This window comes from Hemitrygon akajei, chromosome 6 (genome assembly GCF_048418815.1).
Source record: "Hemitrygon akajei chromosome 6, sHemAka1.3, whole genome shotgun sequence".
NCBI classification, from domain to species: Eukaryota; Metazoa; Chordata; class Chondrichthyes; order Myliobatiformes; family Dasyatidae; genus Hemitrygon; species Hemitrygon akajei.
Window position 1 is genome coordinate 131310297 of NC_133129.1, and position 25217 is coordinate 131335513.

General features: G+C 40.5%; 1 protein-coding gene across 1 annotated transcript in view; it reads right to left on the minus strand.

The window, feature by feature from the left end:
- The window catches only part of LOC140729473 (kielin/chordin-like protein), a 354219-nt gene that overhangs the window by 82732 nt on the left and 246270 nt on the right, over positions 1 to 25217 (minus strand). The window contains exons 18-21 of the mRNA XM_073049248.1: positions 17750 to 17837; positions 7233 to 7315; positions 4903 to 4993; positions 647 to 729 (exon numbers count right to left, since the gene is read on the minus strand). Coding sequence (XP_072905349.1) covers positions 647 to 729; positions 4903 to 4993; positions 7233 to 7315; positions 17750 to 17837 — 345 coding nt within the window. The remainder of the gene's footprint in view (positions 1 to 646; positions 730 to 4902; positions 4994 to 7232; positions 7316 to 17749; positions 17838 to 25217) is intronic.

Genomic DNA, 25217 nt, shown 5'->3' on the forward strand with positions numbered 1-25217 from the left:
AGGACTGAAATCTCTAATAGGACAAGGCACGAGATTAATGTAAGTGGGGTAAATTCAAAGCAGAAGTGCAGTGAAAATTCTTGTTTTAAACAGAGAAGTAAGTGCTTGGAATGTGCTGCCAGATGTAGTTGTGGAGAGGAAAAAAAAGCAATGGTGGCATATAAGAAAGATATATTCAGAGAAAAGAGGGATATGGACCTTGTGTACACAGAGGGGATTAGTTTCATTAGCTGTTTAGTTACTAGTTCGATTAGCTCAGTACGATGTAGTGGGCCAAATGTGCTGTTCCTGTGCTGTCCTGATCTATATTCTATGTTCTTCTATTCCTTTCGCCCTCCCCAGCCTCTGAAACCTGCCATGCCCGCAGCCAAAAATGACAAGGGCAGAAAAAGCATGGGAACACCATCAACTGCAGGTTCCCTTCCAGGTCACGTCATTCTGACCTGGAAGCATATTGTTTTACCTGGACTCTGGAATATCCAACCCAACAGCACTCTGAAAGGATCTAACACCAGAAGGACTGCAGTAATTCAGGGAGATAGCTTAAATCTCCTTTCTCATAGGTATGCTAGCCATGCCCACAGTTGTAATAGTATATATATATATAAAACACACGGAGCCTATTTGAACAGAGAATTTTACTTACAATGCAGGCACAAAGGGTACAATTGTCATTGGAGGGAGAGAAAACATCCTCGTGGTTCACAATTCTACCCTCATAGAGACACTCTGGAATAAATAAAATATTCATTAACATGGCAGAACCTCAAATACAAACAGGGCAATTTATTGTCGTCTTTAACGAAATGGTCTGTGCCATATGATTGAAGACATTGTCCAAGCATTTTCAATGAGGGCAATGATGAAGCTATTAATGTATTCTAATTGAATGGGTGAAGATATTGCAGCAAGTACTCGAGTATGTAAGCACGTATCTAAAAGCAACAGTTCAGAGTTTATCATATTCCACCTTTACACAGTGTGTGATACGACAGTTGTCAATGAGATAGCATGAAATCTGTGAACTGGTGAAAACCAACTTTGTACAAGCTGCTCTCACTGAATAAAGTATTGAAAATCTTATTTTCACTATGGATGTGCAGTCCCTATATATCTTATTTTCACTATGGATGTCCAGTCCCTATATATCTTATTTTCACTGTGGATGTCCAGTCCCTAGACACCTCCATCCCCCACCAGGAAGGCCTCAAAGTTTCCCGTTTCTTTCTGGACACCAGACCCAACAAGTTCCCCTCCACCACCACTCTCCTCGATCTGGTGGAACTGGTCCTCACTCTCAATAATTTCTCCTTCGGGTCCTCTCACTTTCTTCAAACGAAAGGCGTAGCCATGGGCACTCGCATGGGTCCCAGCTATGCCTGCCTTTTTGTCAGCCTACGTGGAACAGTCTATGTTCCAAACAAACACTGGTATCACTCCTCAACCTTCCCTATGCTACATCGACGACTGCATTGGTACAGCTTCCTGAACACATGTGGAGCTCATCAGCTTTGCCTCCAACTTCCACCCTGCCCTCAAATTTACCTAATCCATTTCCAACACCTCCCTCTCCTTTCTTGATCTGTCTTTCTTTATTTCTGGAGACAGATTATCTACTAATGTCTTTCATAAACACACTGACTTTCACAGCTACCTGACTATACCTTTTTGTCTTCCCACTCTGTTCCTTGCAAAAATACCATCCCCTTCTCTCAATTCCTCTGTCTCCACCACATCTGCTCTAAGGATGAGGCTTTTCATTCCAGAACTATGTCCTTCTTCTTCAAAGAAAGGGGCTTCCGTTACTTAACCATTAACTCTGTCTTTAACCACGTAACTTCCATTTTGCTCACGTCTGCCCTCACCCCATCCTCCTCGCCAGGAATAAGGTTCCTCTTGTCCCTACCTATCATCCCACCAGCCTTCATGTCCAACACATAATTCTCAGGAACTTCTGCCATCTCCAATGGGATCCCACCACTAAGCACCTCTCTCCATCCCCTCCACTTTCTGCTTTCTGCAGGGATCGCTCCCTACATGACTCCCTTTCTCCATTCATCCCTCCCCACTGATATCCCTCCTGGCACTTAGCCTTGCAAGCGGAACAAGGGCTACACCTGTGCCTACACCTCCTCCCTCACTACCATTCAGGGCTCCAAACAGTACTTCCAGGTGATGTGACACTTCACCTGTGAGTCTGTTGGGATCATCTACTGTATCCAGTGCTCCCAGTTTGACCTCCTGTACTTTGGTGAGAGCCAACAGATTGCGAGATTGCTTCACCGAGCACCTATGCTCTGTCTGCCAGAAAAAGTGAGATTACCCGGTGGGCACCCATTTTAGTTCCACTTCCCATTCCCATTCTGACATGTTAGTCCATGGCTTCCTCTACTGCCATCAGGTTGGAGGAGCAACACTTTATATTCCATTTGGGTAGCTTTCAACCTGATGGCATGAATATTGATTTCTCAAACTGGTAATACCCTTCCCCCTCACCCTCCTTCACCATTCCCATTTCTCTCTTTCACCTCATCTCCTTACCTGCCCATCACCTCCCTCTGGTACCCCTCCCTCTTTTCTTTCTTTATGGTCTTCTGTCCTCTCCTATCAGATTCCTCCTTCTCTAGCCCTGTATCTCTTTCACCAATCAACTTCCCAGCTCCTTACTTCACCCTTCCTCCTCTCCAGCTTTTACCTATCACCTTCTGGTTCTTATTTCCTTCCCTCCCACTTTCTTACTCTGACTCCTCATCTTTTTTTCTCCAGTCCTGCTGAAGGATCTCAGCCCAAATCATTGACTGTACTCATTTCCATGGATGCTGCCTGGCCTGCTGAGTTCCTCCAGCATTTTGTGTATGTTGCTCTGGATTTCTAGCATCTGCAGATCTTCTCTTGTTTGTGTGAAGCATTGAAAAGTATATATCACTTAATGAGATGAAACTGAGATTTTAAACTTGTGAAATGGCCCTGTTCACAAAGATTAATTTTATATCTGTGAAAAGGTATATCCTCAGAACAATTTATAAATTCCATAAATCATAAATGTGAAAACAATCAACTAAAAATTGTGTCGTTCCATCTTCCATCTTGCTCCCTGTGCAAGGACCTATCTTTTATTCTCTTTTTGAAATGCTTAAATGTTCGATTAAGCATCCAATTTTTACTGCTGGCTATTGTCAGAATTCTCAGTTTAGTTATCTGTTTGGTCAGCTTGATGCTATCACTGTCACAGATCCCTCAGAGCTGGTGTCTGACTACAACAGGGTCTGTGGAAAAGGGGAAATCCCTGACAGAGATCAATTGATCTTTGTGGGCATCTTACTGAGATCAGTAGCAAGCAACGAGTCACTGCTTACCTCAAAATCCGGCTAACGTTCCATGGATTATAATGTGTAGATTAACGCTATTGGTTTTATTTACAGATCTGCTAAATTATGGGCAGTGATATTGATTTAGAATAATATTGAAATTAAACCAGCATTAGAGATCCATTTAACCTTTTTGGAAGACTGATTTAATAGGATCTTTGGCAAAGCTTGAGTTGCATTGTCCAATGTGTATTCAGAAATGTCAGTTCGTCCTTAGAGTTCAGAAAAATAATAGTCGTATTATCCTAAACTTATCCATTTCAAGAACTGTTGTCAAAGATGCCATCACACATTGTTCGAAGTAAACAATTCTAATGATTAAATGATCAAACATTTTCCACCTGTTTTTGCCGAATTGTTACTTTCCTCTTAATAATTGCAACAAAAACGTGCTGACAATTCACATCTTGACCAGCCTTTAGAACCTGGAGAGGATCATGAGCTGCTCTTTAAAATTTGGTGAAAAAAAGGGTAATATTCTTCTTAACTCCTCTACTGAGACGCTGCAACTCCAGGATTGACAACACAGTAATTTAAAGCAGCAAGTCCAAAAGCTTTCTATGACGGCAGTTCTTATTCAGAATGTCTAAAACTATGAAGAGCTGGAGCAGTCAGAACGTCATTACGTCCAACAGATACAACAAGTTGCCAGCTAGCCTGACTTGGATGTAAGCTATAGTTCCTTTACAATTGGGGAACTTTCTACCTATCATGGCTCATTTTCAGAACCAAAGTTGAAATCTAACAAGAGAAGATTATGGCAAAACACTTTCTACTTCATAATTATAATTCTTCTAATGATGACATTGAAACGTGCTATTTCATAACATTTCTGTTATCTTCATTCACTCATGAAACAATTAATGGGACATGGAAAATGAATCTCATGTTGTGTTTAGCCTACCTTATACATGACACTGGTGTCTGAAATGCAAAATTTCATTTTTTTTTAAGACTCGAGCAGAAAAATGCATTATTAAAATAACAACACTAGAGTATTGTCAGAGTGGTTTAAGACAATTTGTTTTCTGAATATTTTAAATGCACTAGAGAAATCTTCTAAAATGTTTCCTTAGAACAAAGTACTGGAGAGTTTAACATCGGTAGCTGAGCGAAGGGCGCTGAGTAGGCTACGGTCAATTATGGATAACTCTGAACATCCTCTACATAGCACCATCCAGAGACAGAGAAGCAGTTTCAGCGACAGGTTACTATCGATGCAATGCTCCTCAGACAGGATGAAGAGGTCAATACTTCCCAATGCCATTAGGCTTTACAATTCTACCGCCAGGACTTAAGAACTTTTTAAAAGCTATTATTAATGCTTTTTGAGATAGTGATTTAGATGCATATCATATTTTTTACTGAGTTAAGTATTGTATGTAATTAGTTTTGCTACAACAAGTGTATGGGACATTGGAAAAAAGTTGAATTTCCCCATGGGGATGAATAAAGTATCTACCTATCTATCTATCTATCTATCTATCTATCTATCTATCTATCTATCTATCTAATATTAATAGATTATACTCACTATCACATGTTCCACAGCATTGACCTTCTTCAAGGACCTGATGGCTACAGGAAGTGTTGCAAACAATCAGTTGGCAATGTACCTCACCTTCCTGAAATGTCACAAACACATCGTCAACTTCATATTCTGAAGCAAATGACCAAAACTTTGCTTTTTTTTAAAATGATGAAGAAAATTACACATAACACGATTAGTATTTAAACATTTCATATGATATGGATCTTTCTGGTCAAATTTGACAATGGAGCATTTTAATTTATTCTTTAATTTCCTTCTCATTCCTTCAGCCATACCATCTTATCCACATGCTGCATGTATTTACATCACAGATGAGTGTATCCTCATACAGAGGATTTTTTTTGGAATCAAAAACTTTAAGAATTATAGTCAACTGGGAAACTTCCAGATCTTAGGAAACTACAGAAGTAGTCAAGGCTGAGAGAAATCATAGTCATCAAATCTTCTCCTTTTAACACCCATTCTTAATTCTCTCAGTTCCACAGTTAAAGTTGTTTAAATAGCACCAATATTCAAATGTTCATTAGTTAACTTGGAAATTAACCCCAAATACCAAGCTTGCTTTCTAAACACAGAAGCTGCCACTTGTCAAACAGTTGCAAGCAAACCCCCAACTAACAGTTGTTTAGCTTCTAGTCATAAATAGGAACTAGTCTACAGTTTTTAAAATGTAAATAACAAGCAGTAATCAGTTTGGAGTTAAAATAAAGTACTGGCTACATAGAGCAGCTTTACAAACAAGCTTTGCAGAGAGCCTTATACTTGTTGGCTCATAGTCTCCTGCCTTGCTGCTTAGGAGGTGCAGTATATGATAAAGGGTCATTTAATTTGGCTTGTTTCAAACAGACAAAGCTGACCAAGTTCCTCAGTTCAAGGAAGTTTGTGAACCAGAGGGAAAGTTTGTGTACTCAGAGAAGTTAACTTTACAACATTGATGGTACGTAGCTAAGAACAACATCTCCAAAAAGCTCTGAGGCAGTTTGTGTAAAAAGGGCATCTGAGGAAACACCATATACGTGCAGTCAGTCACCCGTGGCAAAGTGAAAGGGTATAAATGTAGAGAGACATTCACGTTTAATAGGAATGGTTAAAAAACATTAAGAAGCATGAAAGAAATATGGGGTGAGCTAGAATCTATCCCTCAGGCTTTGATTTCTTCGTCTGCATTGCTGGTATGTCTTTTTAGTTTATAGGAATTGCCTGTGATTTGGAAATACTTTTTATTTTAGAAATAATTTATAATTTGGAAATATTTTATAAGTAAGAAAACCCCTGAGTTTTAAGAGTGCTTTAAGAATTTGGTTTGGATTTAAACGTGTATCATTTTAAACTACTTTGTTAGCTGGAAGGGAGGGAGAGGGACCCACTGTTCGAATAATGGATATTAGCAGCTAAACTCACCATGGAGAGCAAACAGGGAAGTGAACTAGTCTCTGATAATTGGGTAATTACAGTATAATGTCCTTTTAGTGAGGGTACTCATGGCTATTTACAAACGTTTGTATATCCGATAGGGCTTAAGATCTTTCTTTGAGTTTAAAACTAAGCAGTCAGCAAACTCAAGATCATTATCTTTTTGTTCACATTTAAAAGGAACACATTTCAGATTCTATTTCTCATCTCCATTACTCATCTGATTTTCCACTTGAGAGCATTGTTCCTGCTTTTCACACAATGCTCTGGTAGCACAGTGGTTAGTGTAACGCTATGACAGCTCGGGGCACTGGAGTTTGGAGCTCAATAACGGCGAGCTCTGTAAAGAGTCACCAGGCACAGTGGCTTCATCCCACAGTCCAAAGATATACCAGGTAGGTTCACTGGTCCTCTGGTTAAGTTAGGGGTAAACAGGGGTTGTTGTAGGTTGCTGCGGTGGTGCAGCTTAATGGACCAGAAGAGTAGCCTCTGTGCTGCATCACTAAACAAATAAAATAAAACATGTAGTGAAAATGATGTGAAGAATTCCTGTGCTTCTTCCTTTGAAAAATTTACAACCTTAAATCCTTTTCCTTTTACTGAAGATGGATTCTTCCTCAAAATCTGCTTACTTATGTGCTTGATATGGTATCACTGGAAAACCTATCCAAAATTATCTTACCAACGTTACCTGTAAAGCTGTGGAACATGTTTCTCAAGAGTATTAAAGCTTTTACAGATATGGTTATATTCAGCAGCTTATCTATCTAATATCTCCATACATTATTACAGATTTGAAAGAGACAGTATTCAGCGGAAGGTAACAAGTATGTGATGGAATATCACTGAACTGTAAGGTAAAATTATATCTGTAGAACGATCCAGAGTTCAATGCTTACCTGACAGGAGCAGGTCAGACAGGGTTGGGATGGTGAAGTCCATGAACTGTTATGAGCATAGATGCTTCCATTGGAAAGGCAGGCTAGGAAATCAAAGTGAAAATAATCACTTCGGTGTGGTAAAACATAGGAAGAAGTTCAAAGCCAACTCTTTAAATTAACCTATGTCCACAGAGATAATAGACAATTTACTCTACCTATAATTCAAATCAAGATAGTAAATCACTTGAGACAGATGACTAAATATATTTACAACTGCCTTGTGCTCACCTCAAGTATTGGGCATAAGGGAAACAGTTTAGCAGATCAAGCAATGTCTGTTGATAAAAGTATCACGATTATCATTCTGCGTCAACGTTCATTCAGCAGAAAACAGTTCTGAAATTCAGATGGCAGCAGGATACAAAAAGAATTCAGAGAATACGGAGGATGGAAAAATGCTTTTGATGCCATAACAGATAACCATTAGTTAAAGGACTGTGAAAGTGAATAAAAATGTGCTGTAATTTAAGAGTAGGAGTATGATAAATGGCCCAGCAGCATTGCACAAAGTCACATGGCCTCATTAAGATCTCCCCGGTGAATACTGTCACATATTAGTTGTGTGACTGGGCAAGTGACCAGAATCATGAGTTTGAATTCACTAATGGCAGCTGAGGAATTTAAGTTCAAGCAATTAAATAAATCTAAATTAAATTATTTTTATAAATAGCTTCATTTATGCACCCTCATAAACCTACTTCTTTGTTGTCAAAGACTAATCTAGTTCACTAAATCTGCTTCACCATGTCTCACTCCAGGTCAATGCTGTTGAACTGCAACTGGTTCCTTAGCTCAGGGCCAATTATGGATGAAGAACAAATGCTGGCATGACCAATGACGTCCTCATGTCCAAGCAGCCTTTATCTTAAAATTTAGTTTTAGGACCACTGGGGAGTCTTTAACAAAGAATAATCCTCAGAGGCAACAAGGGCAAAGTTTTAGCTCAAAATATGCAAAATATACAAGGATATCCTGTGTTTAAATTTAAAGAGTGTATTTTCACTGTCAAGATATGCAATTAAACTTGTAACTTTGAAATTCTTTTCTCAGATTATACATCATTAATAAGACCTTCATGGCAGTATTCTGATAAAAAAAAGATTGGAAGACAATTTGCAGAGTCCAGTTTCCCCTTTCTACCCTTCACGACCTGATGAAGGCAGTTTTCTCATGTAACTAAACAGGCATTGAATTTCTTGTCCCACCTGCAACTTAATAAGCTTATATATTGGAAAAGTGATGAGAACTGAGATGGGAGAAAGTTTATTTGAAAGTAAATCACTCTCCAATCAGAAGCTGCATTTCCGAACAATTACAATTATTATCCATTAGTTGCATCTACGTTTCTCTTCTATAATCCTGTCAGGTTAGTTTTCAATAATTATGCAGAATTTCTTCAAGTTACTAGGTCTGGGTAAAATGCAAATCTTTAGATTTACTTTGACTGTCAATCACAATTACCTATTGTGGCTGTCTCAATATTTGCCAGAAAGTATTTATTTAAACTCACCATAATCAAGTCAAGTCACTTTTATTGTCATTTCGACCATAACTGCTGGTACAGTACATTGTAAAAATGAGACAATGTTTTTCAGGACCGCAGTGTTACATGACACAGTACAAAAACTAGACTGAACTACGTTAAAAAAAAACACAGAGAAAGCTATACTAGACTACAGACCTACACAGGACTGCATAAAGTGCACAAAAACAGTGCAGGCATTACAATAAATAATAAACAGGACAGTAGGGCAAGGTGTCAGTCCAGACTTCGGGTATTGAGGAGTCTGATAGCTTGGGGGAAGAAACTGTTACATAGTCTGGTCGTGAGAGCCCGAATGCTTCGGAGCCTTTTCCCAGACGGCAGGAAGGAGAAGAGATTGTATGAAGGGTGCATGGGGTCCTTCAATATGCTGTTTCCTTTGGGGATGCAGCGCGTAGTGTAAAATCTCCGTGATGGCGGGAAGAGAGACCCCGATGATCTTCTCAGCTGACCTCACTATCTGCTGCAGGGTCTTACGATTTGAGATGGTGCAATTTCTGAACCAGGCAGTGATGCAGCTGCTCAGGATGCTCTCAATACAACCCCTGTAGAATGTGATGAAGATGGGGGGTGGGAGATGGACTTCACTCAGCCTTCGCAGAAAGTAGAGACGTTGCTGGGCTTTCTTTGCTATGGAGCTGGTGTTGAGGGACCAGGTGAGATTCTCTGCCAGGTGAACACCAAGAAATTTGGTGCTCTTAACGATCTCTACCGAGGAGCCGTCGATGTTCAGCAGAGAGTGGTCACTCAGTGCCCTCCTGAAGTCAACAACCATCTCTTTTGTTTTGTTCACATTAAGAGACAGGTTGTTGGCTCTGCACTAGTCCGTTAGCCGCTGCACCTCCTCTCTGTAAGCTGACTCGTCGTTCTTGATGAGACCCACCACGGTGGTGTCATCGGCAAACTTGATGATATGGTTCGAGCTGTGTGTTGCAGCACAGTCGTGGGTCAGCAGAGTGAACAGCAGTGGACTGAGCACACAGCCCAGGGGAGCCCCCATGCTCAGTGTGATGGTGTTGGAGATGCTGCTCCCGATCCGGACTGACTGAGGTCTCCCAGTCAGGAAGTCTAGGATCCAGTTGCAGAGGGAGGTGTTCAGGCCCAATAGGCTCAGCTTTCCAATCAGTTTCTGAGGGATGATTGTGTTGAATGCTGAACTGAAGTCATCTGTTGAGCGGTTGGGATGGTACGCAAACTGCAGGGGGTCCAGTGAAGGGGGCAGCAGGGTCTTGATATGCCTCATGACGAGCCTCTCGAAACACTTCATGATGATGGATGTGAGTGCAACGGGACGGTAGTCATTGAGGCAGGACACTGAAGACTTCTTCGGCACGGGGACGATGGTGGCGGCCTTGAAGCACGTTGGAACGGTATTATTTAACTTCATATCAGTGCTCATTATGGAGATTCCTCTCACCTTGTAGGTACTTGATGCTATATTAACTTCAAGAAATGGTCCTTTTTGCTGCATTTATAGTCAAATATAAACAGGTTCATTAGTAAGTTTGCAGATTATACGATGATTGGTGGTGTTGTGGGTAGCCTAGAAGACTGGCAAAGAATACAGCAGAATATGGAGCAGTTACAAATATGGGTAGGAAGATGGCTGTTGGAGTTTATTCCAGTCAAGTGTGAAGTGTTGCTCCTTGGAAGGTCAAATGAAAAGAGACAGTACACTGTTAAGGGGGAGACCTTTCATAGTGTTGATAAGCAGATGGATCTTGGGGACTAAATTCATAGCTCCATGAAAGTGGCTGTACAGGTTGATAGGATGATTAAAATAGGATGGTTAATGCCTTTATTAGTCGAGGCATTGAATTCAAAATTCAGATTCAGATTCAGATTTGTTTGTAAAACTCTAGTTAGGCTGCACATGGAGTATTGCACCCAGCATCCACTATAGGAAGGAAGGATGGTGGAGAGGGTGGGTGCAGGAGAGGATGCAGAATAGGTTTACCAAGTTGATGCCTGGATTAAAGAGCATGTGCTATAACGAGACATAGGACAAATTGGGTTGGACAAACAAGCTTGGAATGCGCTAACTGGGGTAGCGGGTTGAGGCAAATACATTAGAGATTTATAAGAAGTGTTTAGATAGGCACATGAAGGTTCAAAGAATGCATGGATATGGACACTGTGTAGGCAGAAGGGATTAGTTCAGTTGGCTATTTGATTACTAACTTTATTGGTTCGGCATAGCATTGTGGGCCAAAGTACCTGTTTGTGTGTTCTAATTATTACTGAGTCTGCTGTTGTTCTTTGGTCTTTAACATATATCTGCAAATCCTGTGTGTTCTTTCTTCAATATTCAAAAATACATTCTCTTCCATAACCAGACAGACTAACAAAGTGCTACATGCACTCCTTAAGTTGTCAATTAACTATTTGATTCATTTAAAAATTTTTATTGGCCTTTCTATTCAGCACTACATCTATGAACTTTGAACTATGAATACAATTTGGCAGGTGGTAGGTGAGACCAGGTGAGGAGGGAAGTGGGTGGGTGAATAGGTGCGATTGGATCTTTAGAAGATAAACTCAGATAGTTTAAATTCTGATGTATCAAATTGCCTACCAACCTGGGCTGGACTAAGGCCAAGTTCTGAGAATTGAACAGAGCTGCCCACTATCTCTTAAACATAAACACAAAACAAAAGCATTCAGATGATTGGCACAGACCCATACGTAAAGCTGAACAAGAGGCTGTCAAGACAAATCAGAGCCATTTAATGAATAATTAGTGGGTTCCTCTGTCTATTTGCATGTGGCATCAGATTATTTATGGAGTACAACCAAACAGGAAAGCTTTAACGATATCAGATTCCTAATCTCACTCGGTGTGGCAGCCAGCAGTAAGCATTTGGACTACTCTCCTTCCAAAGACAGTTTAAGAGCTAAGATTCATCTTTCACTCCATACAGTACGCGACATGTCATGTTAACTCAGCTGGGGTTCAGAACAGTTTGCGACCACTTTCATTATGATTATTTCCTTAAATTACACGTCCTCGGTGAAATAAAAATACAATAATGTACAAAAAACTTTAGAAAACAATTAAGAGAACTAATATTTCAACAAACTAGTAATGTGACCTCTGAGTCTCCATTTCAATCAGGATTCTTGCCATTAAAAGAGTTAAACAACCACAAGCTCTTTTAGAATACAACCTGAAGAAAACAGATTACTTTTCAAAGAGGGTCATGATTGGGAAGACATCCAAAGAAGGTCCTTCCATTAAATATTTTTAAAATAGTCTTCCCTCTCCTGGGCTTTCAAAGGAATCTATTTTACAATCATGTCATCAGACTTTCAAAGATGATAGACTAGCCAGTCGATCCTATTTCAGAAGAAGAAATCATTGAACTTTTAAATAACGTCCCAACACCTAAACTTTTCTATCTACGGACTAATGAATAAATAGTTCATTGTGACAAGATGATTCCAATATAATCCAGAAGCATTGGATAAAAACACCCTCTCTCTATTTGCTGAATGTAAACCGTTGTGACCTTGCACAGTGTGAATCTCAGCAATAGGGGGCATCAACATTTCTCCGGCAGGACAGAATTAAGTTTCCATCTCCAACAGAGAAACCACCAGGGTAGCAAATTACTTTACATTCTGGCAGTCCTTTGTTTGAGGATATTAAAGAGATGCTCACTTTATTTTTTTATTCTGAATTAGCTTGGCTTCTCCTGCTTATCGTCTGCTTTTTGTTTCATTGCTTTCAACACTCTCTACATACAGCTAACTTGCTTCTTTCTCTGGGCCTTTCCATGGACAGACACTAAATGCTATCCAAACTATTTACTTACTTTACATTATAGACAATCCAATATTTTCGGAATCTAATTTTTGCTTAATATTTCAAAAGTCCCAAAAGTCCTTCATTTGATGATTTCTATTAAACTCCAATTCTCTGACACTAATACTTGAAGCCAGGCAATATTTTACACCATATATTTTTAAAATGTAACTTTTACATATTTTGCTGGTTACTTTTTCTTCTTTTTTTTGCATTTAAGCCAAAGTTTTCACCTTCCACGCATCCTCAAAGGTTCAATGCTTCGAAGGTTCATCAAGTTGTTCATTTCTGAAATTCTTCTTCTCCATGTAGCCATGAAACCAAGAAAGAAAAGAGAGGCAACACAATCATCAAACCCCAAATTTCCCCCTCCCCACTCAAAAAGTGAACAAAACAGAACAGGCACATCGAATCCCAAACCCACACCCCCTACACAAAATCAACATGAGAAAGACTGGGTGAAAAACACAGAATACAAAAAAACTTTAAGACAAAGAAAAGTCTACAGTCCACGTCCACACCCAAAATGCAGAAAACCTGGACATTCTTCAGGTACTGAGCCAGCCTCCCCCCTCTCCGGTAGCACAACAGAGTGATCCTCAGCAATCAAAAGGCAGCAAGCCAGTGCTCACCCTCTACACTCACTTTGATACTTCAGTCTCCTTTGTTGCTATAATCGGTGCACAAATGAAGCTTTAATTGGCAAAATGGAGTCAAACATGGGCTTGCACCCCCTCCCGTAACCTGCCCGCCATGAGGTTCACACACACTGCCTCGGTCTCCTGGAATCTTCTCTGGAAGCTCTGGAACACCCAAACTATCTCCAAACTTATGTATTCGACTCAATGTTTCAAAATCCCTCATTGCTTTTAATTAGCGAACAATTCAAGTTTTAATCGGTGAAATGGAGCCAAATATCAGCTCACAGCCATCCTTTGGCCTGCCCACCTTGAGATTCACATATGCTTCCTTTGCCTTCCGGAATCCCCTTGGAGCTGGAGCACCCAAACAAACTTGAAACAGCAAATCACAGACTCCAACAGTTCCATAATCATATCCAAGTTGAAAAAAAATGTAAAGGACAGAAAAGAAGTAAAATATATTGTTTCATGATCTATCCAGAAGATGTTGACTGAAGGAGAATTATACGCAGGTGCCGTCTTGACTGGAAAAAAATAATTGATACAGAAGGTGAAAATATATTAATCTTTGCAAATTTACTTTAGACATTGTACATTTAGTATCATCAGTTAATCTAAAGTTGGTTAAATTCTTTCTACATCAAGAGATTCTCTTCTGGTCAAGATGGCAGCTGTGTAAAATGCTCCTTTCATTGACATCCTCTGGATAGGTCATGAAACCATATATTTCACTTTTTGTATGTCTTTTATATTTGCTTCTCATCTTGGATGTGACTCCGAAACTGTTGGAGCCTATGATTTGCAGTTTGGAGATCGTTTGGGTGTTCTACTACTCTGCATTCTCCAAGGGGATTCCGGAGGGCAGAGGCAGTGTGCGCGAACTTCATGGTGGGCTGGACGCGGGACAGGGCGTAAGCCAGTGTTTGACTCCATTTCACCAATTAAAGCGATGAGGGAGATTGAAGCATCGAGTTGATTACAGAAGGTGAGCACCAGCTGCCTGCCTTTTGATTGCTGAGGACCACTCTGCTATGCTACCCGGGAGGGGAGAGCATGCTGCTGTGGCCAGAGAGTGTTGTCCAGGTTTTCTGTGGACTTGGACTATAGACTTGTTTTGGTCTTATATATTTTTTTGCATTCTCTGTTCTTTACCCAGTCTCTCTCTTTTTTTTTGTATGGGAGACAGAGGGATTTGGGGGTCAATGTGGTTGTTGTATTTTGTTCATTTTTTTCTGTGGGGGAGGTGGGAATTTGGGGGTTGATATTCCTGTTCTGATTTTGTTCATTTTTCTGTGGGGGAGGGGGGAATTTGGGGGTTGATATTCCTGTTATGATTTTGTTCATTTTTCTGTGGGGGAGGGGGGAATTTGGGGGTTGATATTCCTGTTATGATTTTGTTCATTTTTCTGTGGGGGAGGGGGGAATTTGGGGGTTGATATTCCTGTTATGATTTTGTTCATTTTTCTGTGGGGGAGGGGGGAATTTGGGGGTTGATATTCCTGTTCTGATTTTGTTCATTTTTTTGTGCGGGGAGGTGGAAGTTGCAGGTTGATGATCGTGCTGCCTTTCTTTTCTTTCTTGGTTTCATGGCTACCCAGAGAATAAGAATTTCAGAGTTGTGTACTTTAATAATAAATGAACCTTTGAATATTGTTTTTTAATGAATGATTATTTACAAATTTCTATGGTGATGAAATAAATCAGGTGAAATCTTGTCTCACCCTAAATGATGTAAACCATTCATTCCCTGTCCACTAAACAGTGCTCAGGAATTCATTATAGATGGTTTTAATCAATATGACAAGTTTCTCGGGAATATTATATGCCACATCACCTCTGCAGAAGCACAGTTAATAGCCTGCTTAAAATCGATGAAGTTGTATAACAATTGCAGTATTCTAAAAGTACCTCTGTAATCAGTTTATCACAAAGAGCTTTGTGCTGGTTTTACAGTGTCTGAGTAAACAGTTTTCCATTACATTTACTAACTTCATTCTTCTGTAATATTTACATTCGCTCCAATCTATTTATTTGAAGAATGGTACACCAATACATTTCTTCCAGAAGTACTTGTTAATTTGGTAAATGGACTTTGCCTCACTTTAACAATATGTTCCCCATCTTCAATGGTTTTATCTTCAATACAAAAAAAACTTATTCTTTTGCAAATTAACAGAAACTTTTATTTATTCTTCCAAGAAGATCAGGTTCCACTCCTCTGCAATTGTAATCTCACCACCTATAGAACCAACTATGGATTCAGTAAGGACTGGTTTTCTTTATCATCCACCAATATCGACAGAAACACAGTTTTATTCAGTGCAATTAAAACTACACAACAGAAGAATAGGATGTACCAAAAATAATGCTGATGGCTCGTAATAAAATAACTATGAATATATTATAAAACATGGTTAATTTGCTGACAATATAAATAATCATTTTTCAAAGTGAAATTTCATTGGCATGTCAGCAAAAGGTGTTAGCTAATTTCAAGTGAATTTTGGGGTGGCACAGTAGCGTAGTGATTAGCACAACGCTTTACAGTACAGGCAGCCTGGGTTCAATTCCCGCCGCTGCCTGTAAAGAGTTTGTACGTTCTCCCTGTGACTGGGTGGGTTTCCTCTGGGTTTCTTCCCACAGTAGGAAGACGTACCGATTGGTAGGGTCATTGTAAATGGTCCCTTGATTAGGCTAAGGTTAAATCAGGAATGGCATGGCCTGAAGGGCCGTAGAGGACTATCCAGCACTGTATCCCAATAAATAAATAGAAATGATCATTGATGAGATTGACAAACCAGATAGTGTTGTTGTTTGAGGAGTTCTAGCAAGACCTTCATAATACCTTCATATGACCGTATGGATCACTTTCTGGCAGGCAGGTTTACCATCTTATCAGAAAGACGGCACTTTTACTGCTACGATAAAATGTCAACCAAGTCTATTCTGCTCATGTTCTAGAGCACAGCTTGGATCTGAAATCTGTCTCAGATGTAACATATAAATATTTTTAGTATCTCCTGTGTCAATCCTCTTGAGTGTTCTGTCTAGAAAGACATCATACAAACCAATGGATCTCACATTACTGGTTGTCTCATATTTTGTTGGTGAGACAAAAAGCTCAAATTATATGTTTGGAATGTAACGGATGGGGGCAAAGTTTTCTTAAAGCTAAAATCTGCTCTGACTTTTGTGGCGATTTTGGCTGTAATATGCAGAAAACAGAACGTGCAGCTTAAGGAATATACAAAATTTCTCCTAAAAGTTGGATGGATGTCCCAAATTATTTTAAACCAACTGGAGAAGCTCAAGAAGCCCCTTCCAAATGAATACACAACCTCAGAACCAGCATTCTAAATTCAATACAAAATATAAAAAATGCTCTTCCGTTATAAAATGGCTGAGTGCTTTGACATCCCATGAAAAATAATCTGTTTTCTACTGTTCCTGAAATAACTTTCAAGGTAGCATTCAAGAAAGATTGCAAACTTTCAAACTTTCAAGGTAGCATTCAACATTCATTTGGCTCTCAAAAGTAAATCCCTTCCTGAAAGATTTTCCTCCTGAATTTACAAAGATGCTGCTGAATTTCAGGGGAGAACTCACCCAGGTTCAAGGCACATTGAGCCATGGATGGAAATCTTGGAAATATACCGCCAGAAGGATTACCTCTGTTCAGGTGTGGGGAGGAGCTTTGCAAAAGATGTTACCCTTAAATAATAAGTTACCGACAACGTTCCACAATCATATATTCTAACAGCAGGGTAAATAAACAGAGCCATCGGCACTCTATTAAAAAAAAGTTAACTACGCATACATTATAAACCATGGTCAATTTATTGACAATATAAGTAAATATAACAGTAAAAGAAAAAAGATATGCAAATGTTAATTGCAATTTTACAAAAAAGGAACTGATTGAGCACATTAGAAAAACTCACACAGACAAGCTTTAAATCTTCACTCTGTTCAACCAGAAGGGCTGCTAAGGTGAGCTGGTATCATTGACAAGTGGTGCTGGGATCTCTTCGCTCAAGTGCAATTGGGATCATCAGTTTGGAGCTCAGTGTTAGTCAGTTTAAAATCCTGATCCAGATCATTGTCCAATGGCTTAGAGTGGGGCGAGTGCATGTGGAAATATTACAGAAAAGCTGTCCGGGTCGGCATTCAGATACATTGGCTTACTCAGTTAAATTTAGATTAGAATACCAAGAAGGAGCATTAAAGAGAAGTACTCTGCTAACAACCCCATCCTTTAACTGAAGTCCTCAAGTATTTGTTAACTAGCCTTGGAAAGGAACAGGCCTAAGCCCGATGACATACATGAAACTCCCCAATTCCAGCAAACTATAGCGGACATTGTGTCAGGGAAAACATCCGAAAGAAACACAGAGTTATCAAGAGGGAAGGGGTCAAAAAAGAATGATGGTGAACTCTTGGCATTTGTCACACTCATCGATAACTTAGGTTTAAAGAATTTACTTACATTTGCAAGCAGGGCAGCAGAGCCCTGGCACCATCTCCGTCTTGATACAAGGCAGTGGTGGGCATGTGGTGCAGGAGACTAATCCCAACTAGCAGAGGTAAAGAGATAGAAGGGAAAACAAAATTAAATTCTTATGCAGTTACTGATATATTAAAGGGAAAGGAGAAGAAGGCAAAGCAGGGCAAGTATTTATACCATCAGCTTTTATGTCCTGAATTGTCTTAAGCTAGATAAGTACTTCTGAATTGTGGCAACAGGTGTTCTGTAGAAAACAGCAGATAATCTGTGCAAACAAAGCACACACTGAGCAATGAAATAACAGGTAATCTGTGTTAGTGAGGTTAACAGATGTGAACATATTGGTCAGGATATTGGGGAGAATTCTTCTCTTTGAAGTAGTGCCTTGAGATTTCTCTCTTTCATCATTGGCCTTGTGTTAGTATCTCAAACATAGTACAGTACCGTCAGCAGTCCTAAATACTCCTGGAGTATATGTCAGTGATGGACTTGACATCATAACCTCTTGTCCTGGATGACAGAGCACTGGCAATAACCTTTAACTGTAAAAGCAGTGTTCAGATATGGGAGGAGGATAGACAGCAGAAGAGGAAAATCCCAGGCTTTGTTCTTGTTCCTTGTGCAGCCAGTTTAACTGCAATCCCAGGGAATCCACATAAAGCTCATTTCCTCCATTATCTGAGTGTTTGAAAAGCAAAGAACGTGAACAGAACTGTATCAATGAGGTACAGACCCTTGTCTTTTTGGCCATTCTCTACAGCACGACAGCTATCATTAATTAAATCATACAATGCAAGGCAAGTTAACACAGAGGGAATGTTTTTTCTCTCAACTTAGGCTGAGCATTCCATACCAAAAACACAATGGAATGTGCTCAGTTTAAATGATGGAAGAGTTTAAGATGCAGATAACTTCAGCTGGATTTCCTCTTTTTCTTGGCTAGGCACACAAATTCTGATGTGGAGACAGTCCAAGGTTCAAATTCAAAGTGAATTTATTATCAAAGTCACCACATACAATCCTGAGGTTTGTTTTCTTGCGGACATACACAGTTAGTCCAAGAAACACAATAGAGTCAATGAGAAACTGCACACAAGACGGACAAACAACCAATGTGCACAAGGCAACTAAGTGAGAACATAACAGTAAGTAAATGACGAATAAATATATGGAACGATTGATGAAGTGTTCTTTGAAAGTGAGTTCATAGGTTGGGAGGGCAGTTCAATGATGAGACAGGTGAAGTTGAGTGAAGTTATTCCCTTTGGTTTAAGAACCTGATGACTGAGGGATAATTGTTCCTGAATCCGGTGGTGTGGGCCCTGAGGCTCCTGTGCCTTCTTTGTGAATGCAGCAGCAAGAAGGGAACATAGCCTGGGTGGTAGGGGTCCTTGATGATCGATGCTGCTTTCCTGTGGCAGTGCTCCGTGTAGACATGCTCGATGGTTGGGAGGCTTTACCTGAGATGGGCTGGGCTATATCCAATACATTTTGCGGGGTTTTCTGTTCCAGGGCATTGGTGTTTCGATACAAGCCTATAATATGACCAGTCAATATACTTGCAACACCCAACTGTGGAAGTTTGTCCAAGTTTTAATTTCATGCCGAATCTTTGTAAACTTCTAAGATAGTATTGGCATCACAATTTCTTTGTAATTTCACTTACATGCTGGGCCCAGGAAAAATCCTCTGAAATGACAGGGAGGAACTTCAAGTTGCTGACCCTCTACACCCCTGATTCTCCGATGAGGACTGGCTCATGGATCTCTGGTTTCCTCCTCCTGAAGTCAATAATCAGCTCCTTGGTCTTGCTGACATTGAGTAAGAGGTTGTCGTTGTGGCTCCACTCAGCCAGATTTTCAATCTCCCTCCTATATGCTGATTCATCTTCACCTTTGATTCAGCCAACAACAGTGGTGCGGCCTGGAGCTGTGCTTAGCCTCACAGTTATAAGTATAAAGTAAGGAGAACAAGGGGGCTAAGCATATAGTTTTATGGTGCACCTTCACTAATGGAGATAGTGGAGGAGATGTTGTTGCCAATCCGAACTGGCTGGTGTTGGCAAGTGAGGAAATTGAGGATCTAATTGCACAAGGAGTAATTGAGGCCAATGTCCTGAAGCCAGGTGATTAGTCTGGAGGATGATGGTGTTGAATGCTGAATTGTAGTCAATAGAGCATCCTGATGTATGCATCTTTGCTGTCCGGATGTTCTAGGTTTGAGTGAAGAGCCAATGAAGTGGCATTTGCTGAGGGCTGGTTGTGCTGGTGGGCAAATTGGAATGGATCCAAGTCACTTCTCAGGCAAGAGTTAGTGTGTTTCATTACCAACCTCTCAAAGCAGTCATCGTGGTGGACGTAAGAACAACAGTCATTCAGGCAGGTTACCATATTCTTCTCCAATACAGGTATAATTGAAGCCTGCTAGGAGTAGATGGGTACCTCAGACAGCTGAGGTGAGAGGTTAACAACACAGGTGAATACTCCAGCCAGTTGAGCAGCAAAGGTCTTTAGTACTCAGCCAGGTACCCTATTCGGGCCGGATGTCTTCCATGAGTTCAGCCTCCTGAAAACTGCTCTCATGTTGGCCTCAGAGACTAGAATCACAGGGTCATCTGGGGCTGTGGGAGTTCATGAAGGTTCGTCCATAAGAGGCATTAAGTTCATCTCGGAGCAAAGCCCCATTGATACTTACGTCGCTTAGTTTCATTTTGTAAGAGGAAATAGCATTCAGGCCTTGCCACAATTGTTGAGCATCCCCCCCAGAGACTCGATTTTGGTCCAGAATTGTCACTTTGCACACGGGCCTCTTGTATCTTATTTGGTTGCCAGACCTGAATGCCATTGATCTGGCCCTCAGCAGATGGCGAATCTCATGGTACATCTAGGGCTTCTGGTTGAAGATGACTGAATGATTTTGTGGAAACGCATTGTCTTAATATAGTCTATGACAACCATGGTCTATTAATTCAGATCCACTGATAAGACCTTGAACAAGTTGCAGACCATTGCAATCCTGTAGCCACTCCTCTGACTCCCACGATCAACTCATTGTTGTATTTTTCTCTGGAGCCTTGCTCTTTAGTCTCTGACTATATGTAGGTAGGAGAAAGACAGTCAAGATCAGATTTCCCAAAGAGTGGTCTTGGCATGGAACAGTAGGCATTCCTAATTGTAGCATAGCTGTAGTTGAGTGTGCTGCAGGTTATATGCTGATGACAATTGTGCAGAGAGTAATTCAAACAAGCTTGATTGAAGTCCCTGACTATCATTTGAAATGTGCCGGATGGGCTGATTTTGTTTGTGACAGCAAACAATATTCAATAAACAATTTGGTGGCAGCTTTCAATATCTTGAGTGTCTGGTTAGTGCCAGCTTTTGGCAGTATGTAAAATGCAGTTCAGATCAGGGAGGAGAACTCTCATATTATAGATGGAACTCTCATAGAATGGATGGAATTTAATCATTAGATGTTCCTTGTCGGGGTAACAAGAGTGAAACAAGATCAAGAACAAGTCAGAGTACCACAGTTATCCTGAAACACAGGTCCCCACCTTTTGCCTTCTCTGAATCAGCAGATCATTCCATCCTGTGCATTACGATGCCCTCGGGTCTGATCCCAAATCCAAAATATTCAGTTAGCCATGCCTCTGTGCAACACAGAACACAACACTTCATTTCCTTCCGATACAGCAATCTCACCCTTAGGTCCTCAGGCTTGTTCTACAGTGACTGTACATTTGTTAACAAGATGCTGGGTAGAGGAGTTTCCACTACTTGGTTTTTTTCAGCCTGGCTTGGAGTCCTCTCCTCCTCCCTCTCTTCCAGCTATAGTGATGTACAGTACCTTCATCCACTGAAAGGTGCTGAATCTGCAGGCTTGAGAGTTCAGTTCACTGAGTCCTTCAGAAGATCATGAAATCACTAGGCCATTAAGACTTTTCAAAAGTATTTTGTTTAAAGGGAAATTACAGTCTGCAGGTTGCAGTGAGAGTAATTCAGAAGAGGCATATTTATAACTTTAGTCAGTAGTCCACAAGATGTTGCCATGATTAACCAGTGCAGTTCTCATTCTTCCTCACAGGATATTACTTTGTGAGGCAGGAATGTGTCTCCTTTTGCAGTTTTGCCAGTTTCATCTATTCTACTGAAACATTTTCAACAAATAACCATGTTTTCCGCCCAGGGGCTTAGAGTGCTCCACATTCATTGCATAACTGTTCTACATGTGTTGTATAATGGTCTACACCTCCACCATTCCCTAGGCTGACACTTCAACAAATCCAGCTGGATGACACATTGCTGTCATATCCTCTTGCTTCCTTTAAACACTGCAGTCCGCAGCCAGGGGAGCAATCATCTCAACTTGCAAACTGACATAGCAGGACAGCAGTCTGAGCTCACTCTGCCGCAGTCAGGTTCTGGGCTGCAGCCAATTGTGCTGGATCGAGAGCCGCTATGTCAATCCGTCATCATGTGGATGAATGCAATTGGCATCATTGCCACATCTGAAGAGCTCAGCTTTAAATCATGCACAAAGTTGTGCTGGCAAACGCTGGCTTTATGACTTGATGCAAATGAGATCATTTGTTAGCCTTCCTCTGGAAGCTGTCATATGCAAATATTATTCTGAGTCATTTCCGACAGAATCTATGTTTAACATCAAACTCCAGCAATCCGACTTTTGTGCCCTTTATTGCTTCAAATTGTGCAGATTTAATATCTGAGCTGATAACTGTGAGTGTATTATCAGGTGATTTTGCTTCCTTACCATCATGGTCTCCATGCTTTTTCCCATCACGCCTTGCAAGTTTGCTCACCTTGTACATCACAAAGCTGAGGACAACAAAAATAAGATGTACATCTGTATATCCATTTCCTACCTCTAAAGCAGAAGAAATTGGTAGTTAATAGTTAGTAGATGGTGGGATGTGTGAACAACTGGCAGCTGATAAGGTTATTTTACTTTGTTTCAGCCCTCTCCTGGCCAAAGTTTCGACATTGAATTTTCCAGTAATGTCTTCTCCATGAAGATTAGCTCATGCTGTAACCTGTCCCTTTGTGGTTAGTTCTACACGTTTCTATTTGGGCATCAGTCTCTAAGAGAATACGAATTATCTGAATGTATTGAACCAGCTATTTGAATGATGTTCCAAAAACACTTCAAAAAGCAAATTTATTATCGAAGTGCATATGCTTCACTATATACTACCCCGAGATTCATTTTTGCAGGCATTCCTAATAGAACAAAGAAATGCAAAAGAATAAATTAGAAACTACACACAAAGACTGGCAAGATGACAAACTGTGCAAATAAAAATATAATAAGCACAAAGTAACTAAATAACACAGAGAATATGAGTTGTAGAGTCCTTGAAAGTAAGTCCATAGGTTGAGTTCAGTGTTGAGGTGAGTGAAGTATCCTCACTGGTTCAGGAGACTGATAGTTGAAGGGTAATAACTGTTTGTGAACCTGGTGGTGAGGGGCCTGAGACTCCCATACTTCCTTCCTGATAGCAACAGTGAGAAGAGAGGACTGCCTGGATGGTTGGGGTCCTTGATGGTGTTTCCTTCTGACAGTGCTCCTTGTAGATATACTCAATGGTGGGGAGGGCTTTTCCTGTGATGGGCTGGGCTGTACCACCACTCTTTGGAAGCTTTTCCATTCTTGGGCATGGTGCTTCCATATCAGGCCATGATCCAACCAGTCAGGGTACTCTCCACTGTGCATCTATGGAAGTATGTCAAGGTTTTAGATGACATACTGAATCTGCGCCAACATCTGAGAAAGTAGAGGTACAACTGTGCCATTTACATGCTGGTCTCAGGACAGATCCTGCAAGATGCTAGCACCAAGGAATTCAAAGTTACTGAACCCCAAATGAGGAGCTGGCATACGGAACTCCAGTTTTTTCCTCCTGTAGTCAATACTCAGCTCATTGGTTTTGCTGGCAATGAATGAGAGGTTGATGTTGTGGCACCTTCTAACCAAATTTTCAATGTCACTCCTATATGACAATTCGTAACCGCCTTTGATTTAACTAAAAATAATGGTGTCATTGAGAAATTTAAATATGGTGTTGGAGCTGTATTTAGCTATACAGTCATAAGTATAAAGTGAGTAGAGCAGAGGACTAAGCTCATAGTTTTGTGGTGCACCTGCGTTGAAGGTGATTGTGGACGGGATGTTTTTGCCAATCCAAGCTGACTGGGGTTTGCAAGGGAGGAAATTGAGGATTCAATTGCACAAGAAGGTACTTAGAAATAGGTCGTGAAGTTTACTGATTAGCTTTGAGGGGAAGTTGTCGAATGGAAAGCTCTATTAAATGAAAAGCATCCTGATGTATGCATGTTGACTGTCCAGATGCTCCAGAGCTGAGTGAAGTCAAATGGCACCTGCTGTTGACCTGTTATGACGACAGGCAAATTGGAGTAGATGCAAGGCACTCCTCAAGCAGGAGGTGATATGTTTCGTGAACAGCCTCTCAATGCATGTTATTGTGCTGCTGGACCCATCATTGAGGCAGGTTACTACAATTATTCTAGGGCATTGGTATGATTGAAGCCTACTTGAAACAGTGGATATGTATATTCTGGCAGGTGGTGTGAGGCAAACCTATAATTCTAGGTACTATCCTTGTTAACTGGTGAACACTTGGGTGTGGTAAATCCACTAAGTGCAGTCATAAAGTCTCTGAATGCATTGGACGGGATATATTAATTGAAAGTTACAGTCACTAGCCTGGAGATTTATGTATGTGAATCAGCATCCAGGATTTTAGTGCTCCACTTCTGGCATTGAGCCCTGCTTCTCCCAGTTTAATGTGAACTGGTTCTTTCCCCACAGATATGCTGGGATCTGCTGAGTGTTTCCAACAGCTTACTAACATTTTAGCGTTAACTAGTGCCAACCAGCGTTAAATGATCCTCGCAAATCATTCTGGGAGTCCTAATCAAACGATCCACTGCCCAACACAGTGGTTAGTGAAGGGTGCATGTGGAAATCAGTATAATTACCAGGCAACACACAGCTTACAGGCGTGCTTTGCAATCTCTGAGCATGGGTTAATCAAAAATTGGGAGTTCTGTGCTTAGGGACAACCAAATTTACATCTTATCATCTGGGTTGCACTATGGGAGTTGCAGTGCACTGAGAATAGAGAATCTAAAATAATGTATAGAGAGGGTATGGAGGATAGAAGAGTGAAATCAATGTGCTTAGCATTTATAAGTTAATCAGTTTCTTCAATATACCTTCAGTTCTGCCACTTATATTCTCTCTAATATAATTAATGGAAATTTCTTAAAAGAGTCTTCCTGGGCAATGAACTTAAATAAGCAAACCATTCACTGAAAGGTATATGGGGGCGTCAAGGCAGAATGGCTCCCAGCCTAGACTCCCTAAGGGATGAAGCAAAATCCTCTTGTGAAGTGTCTGCACCATGCCCAGC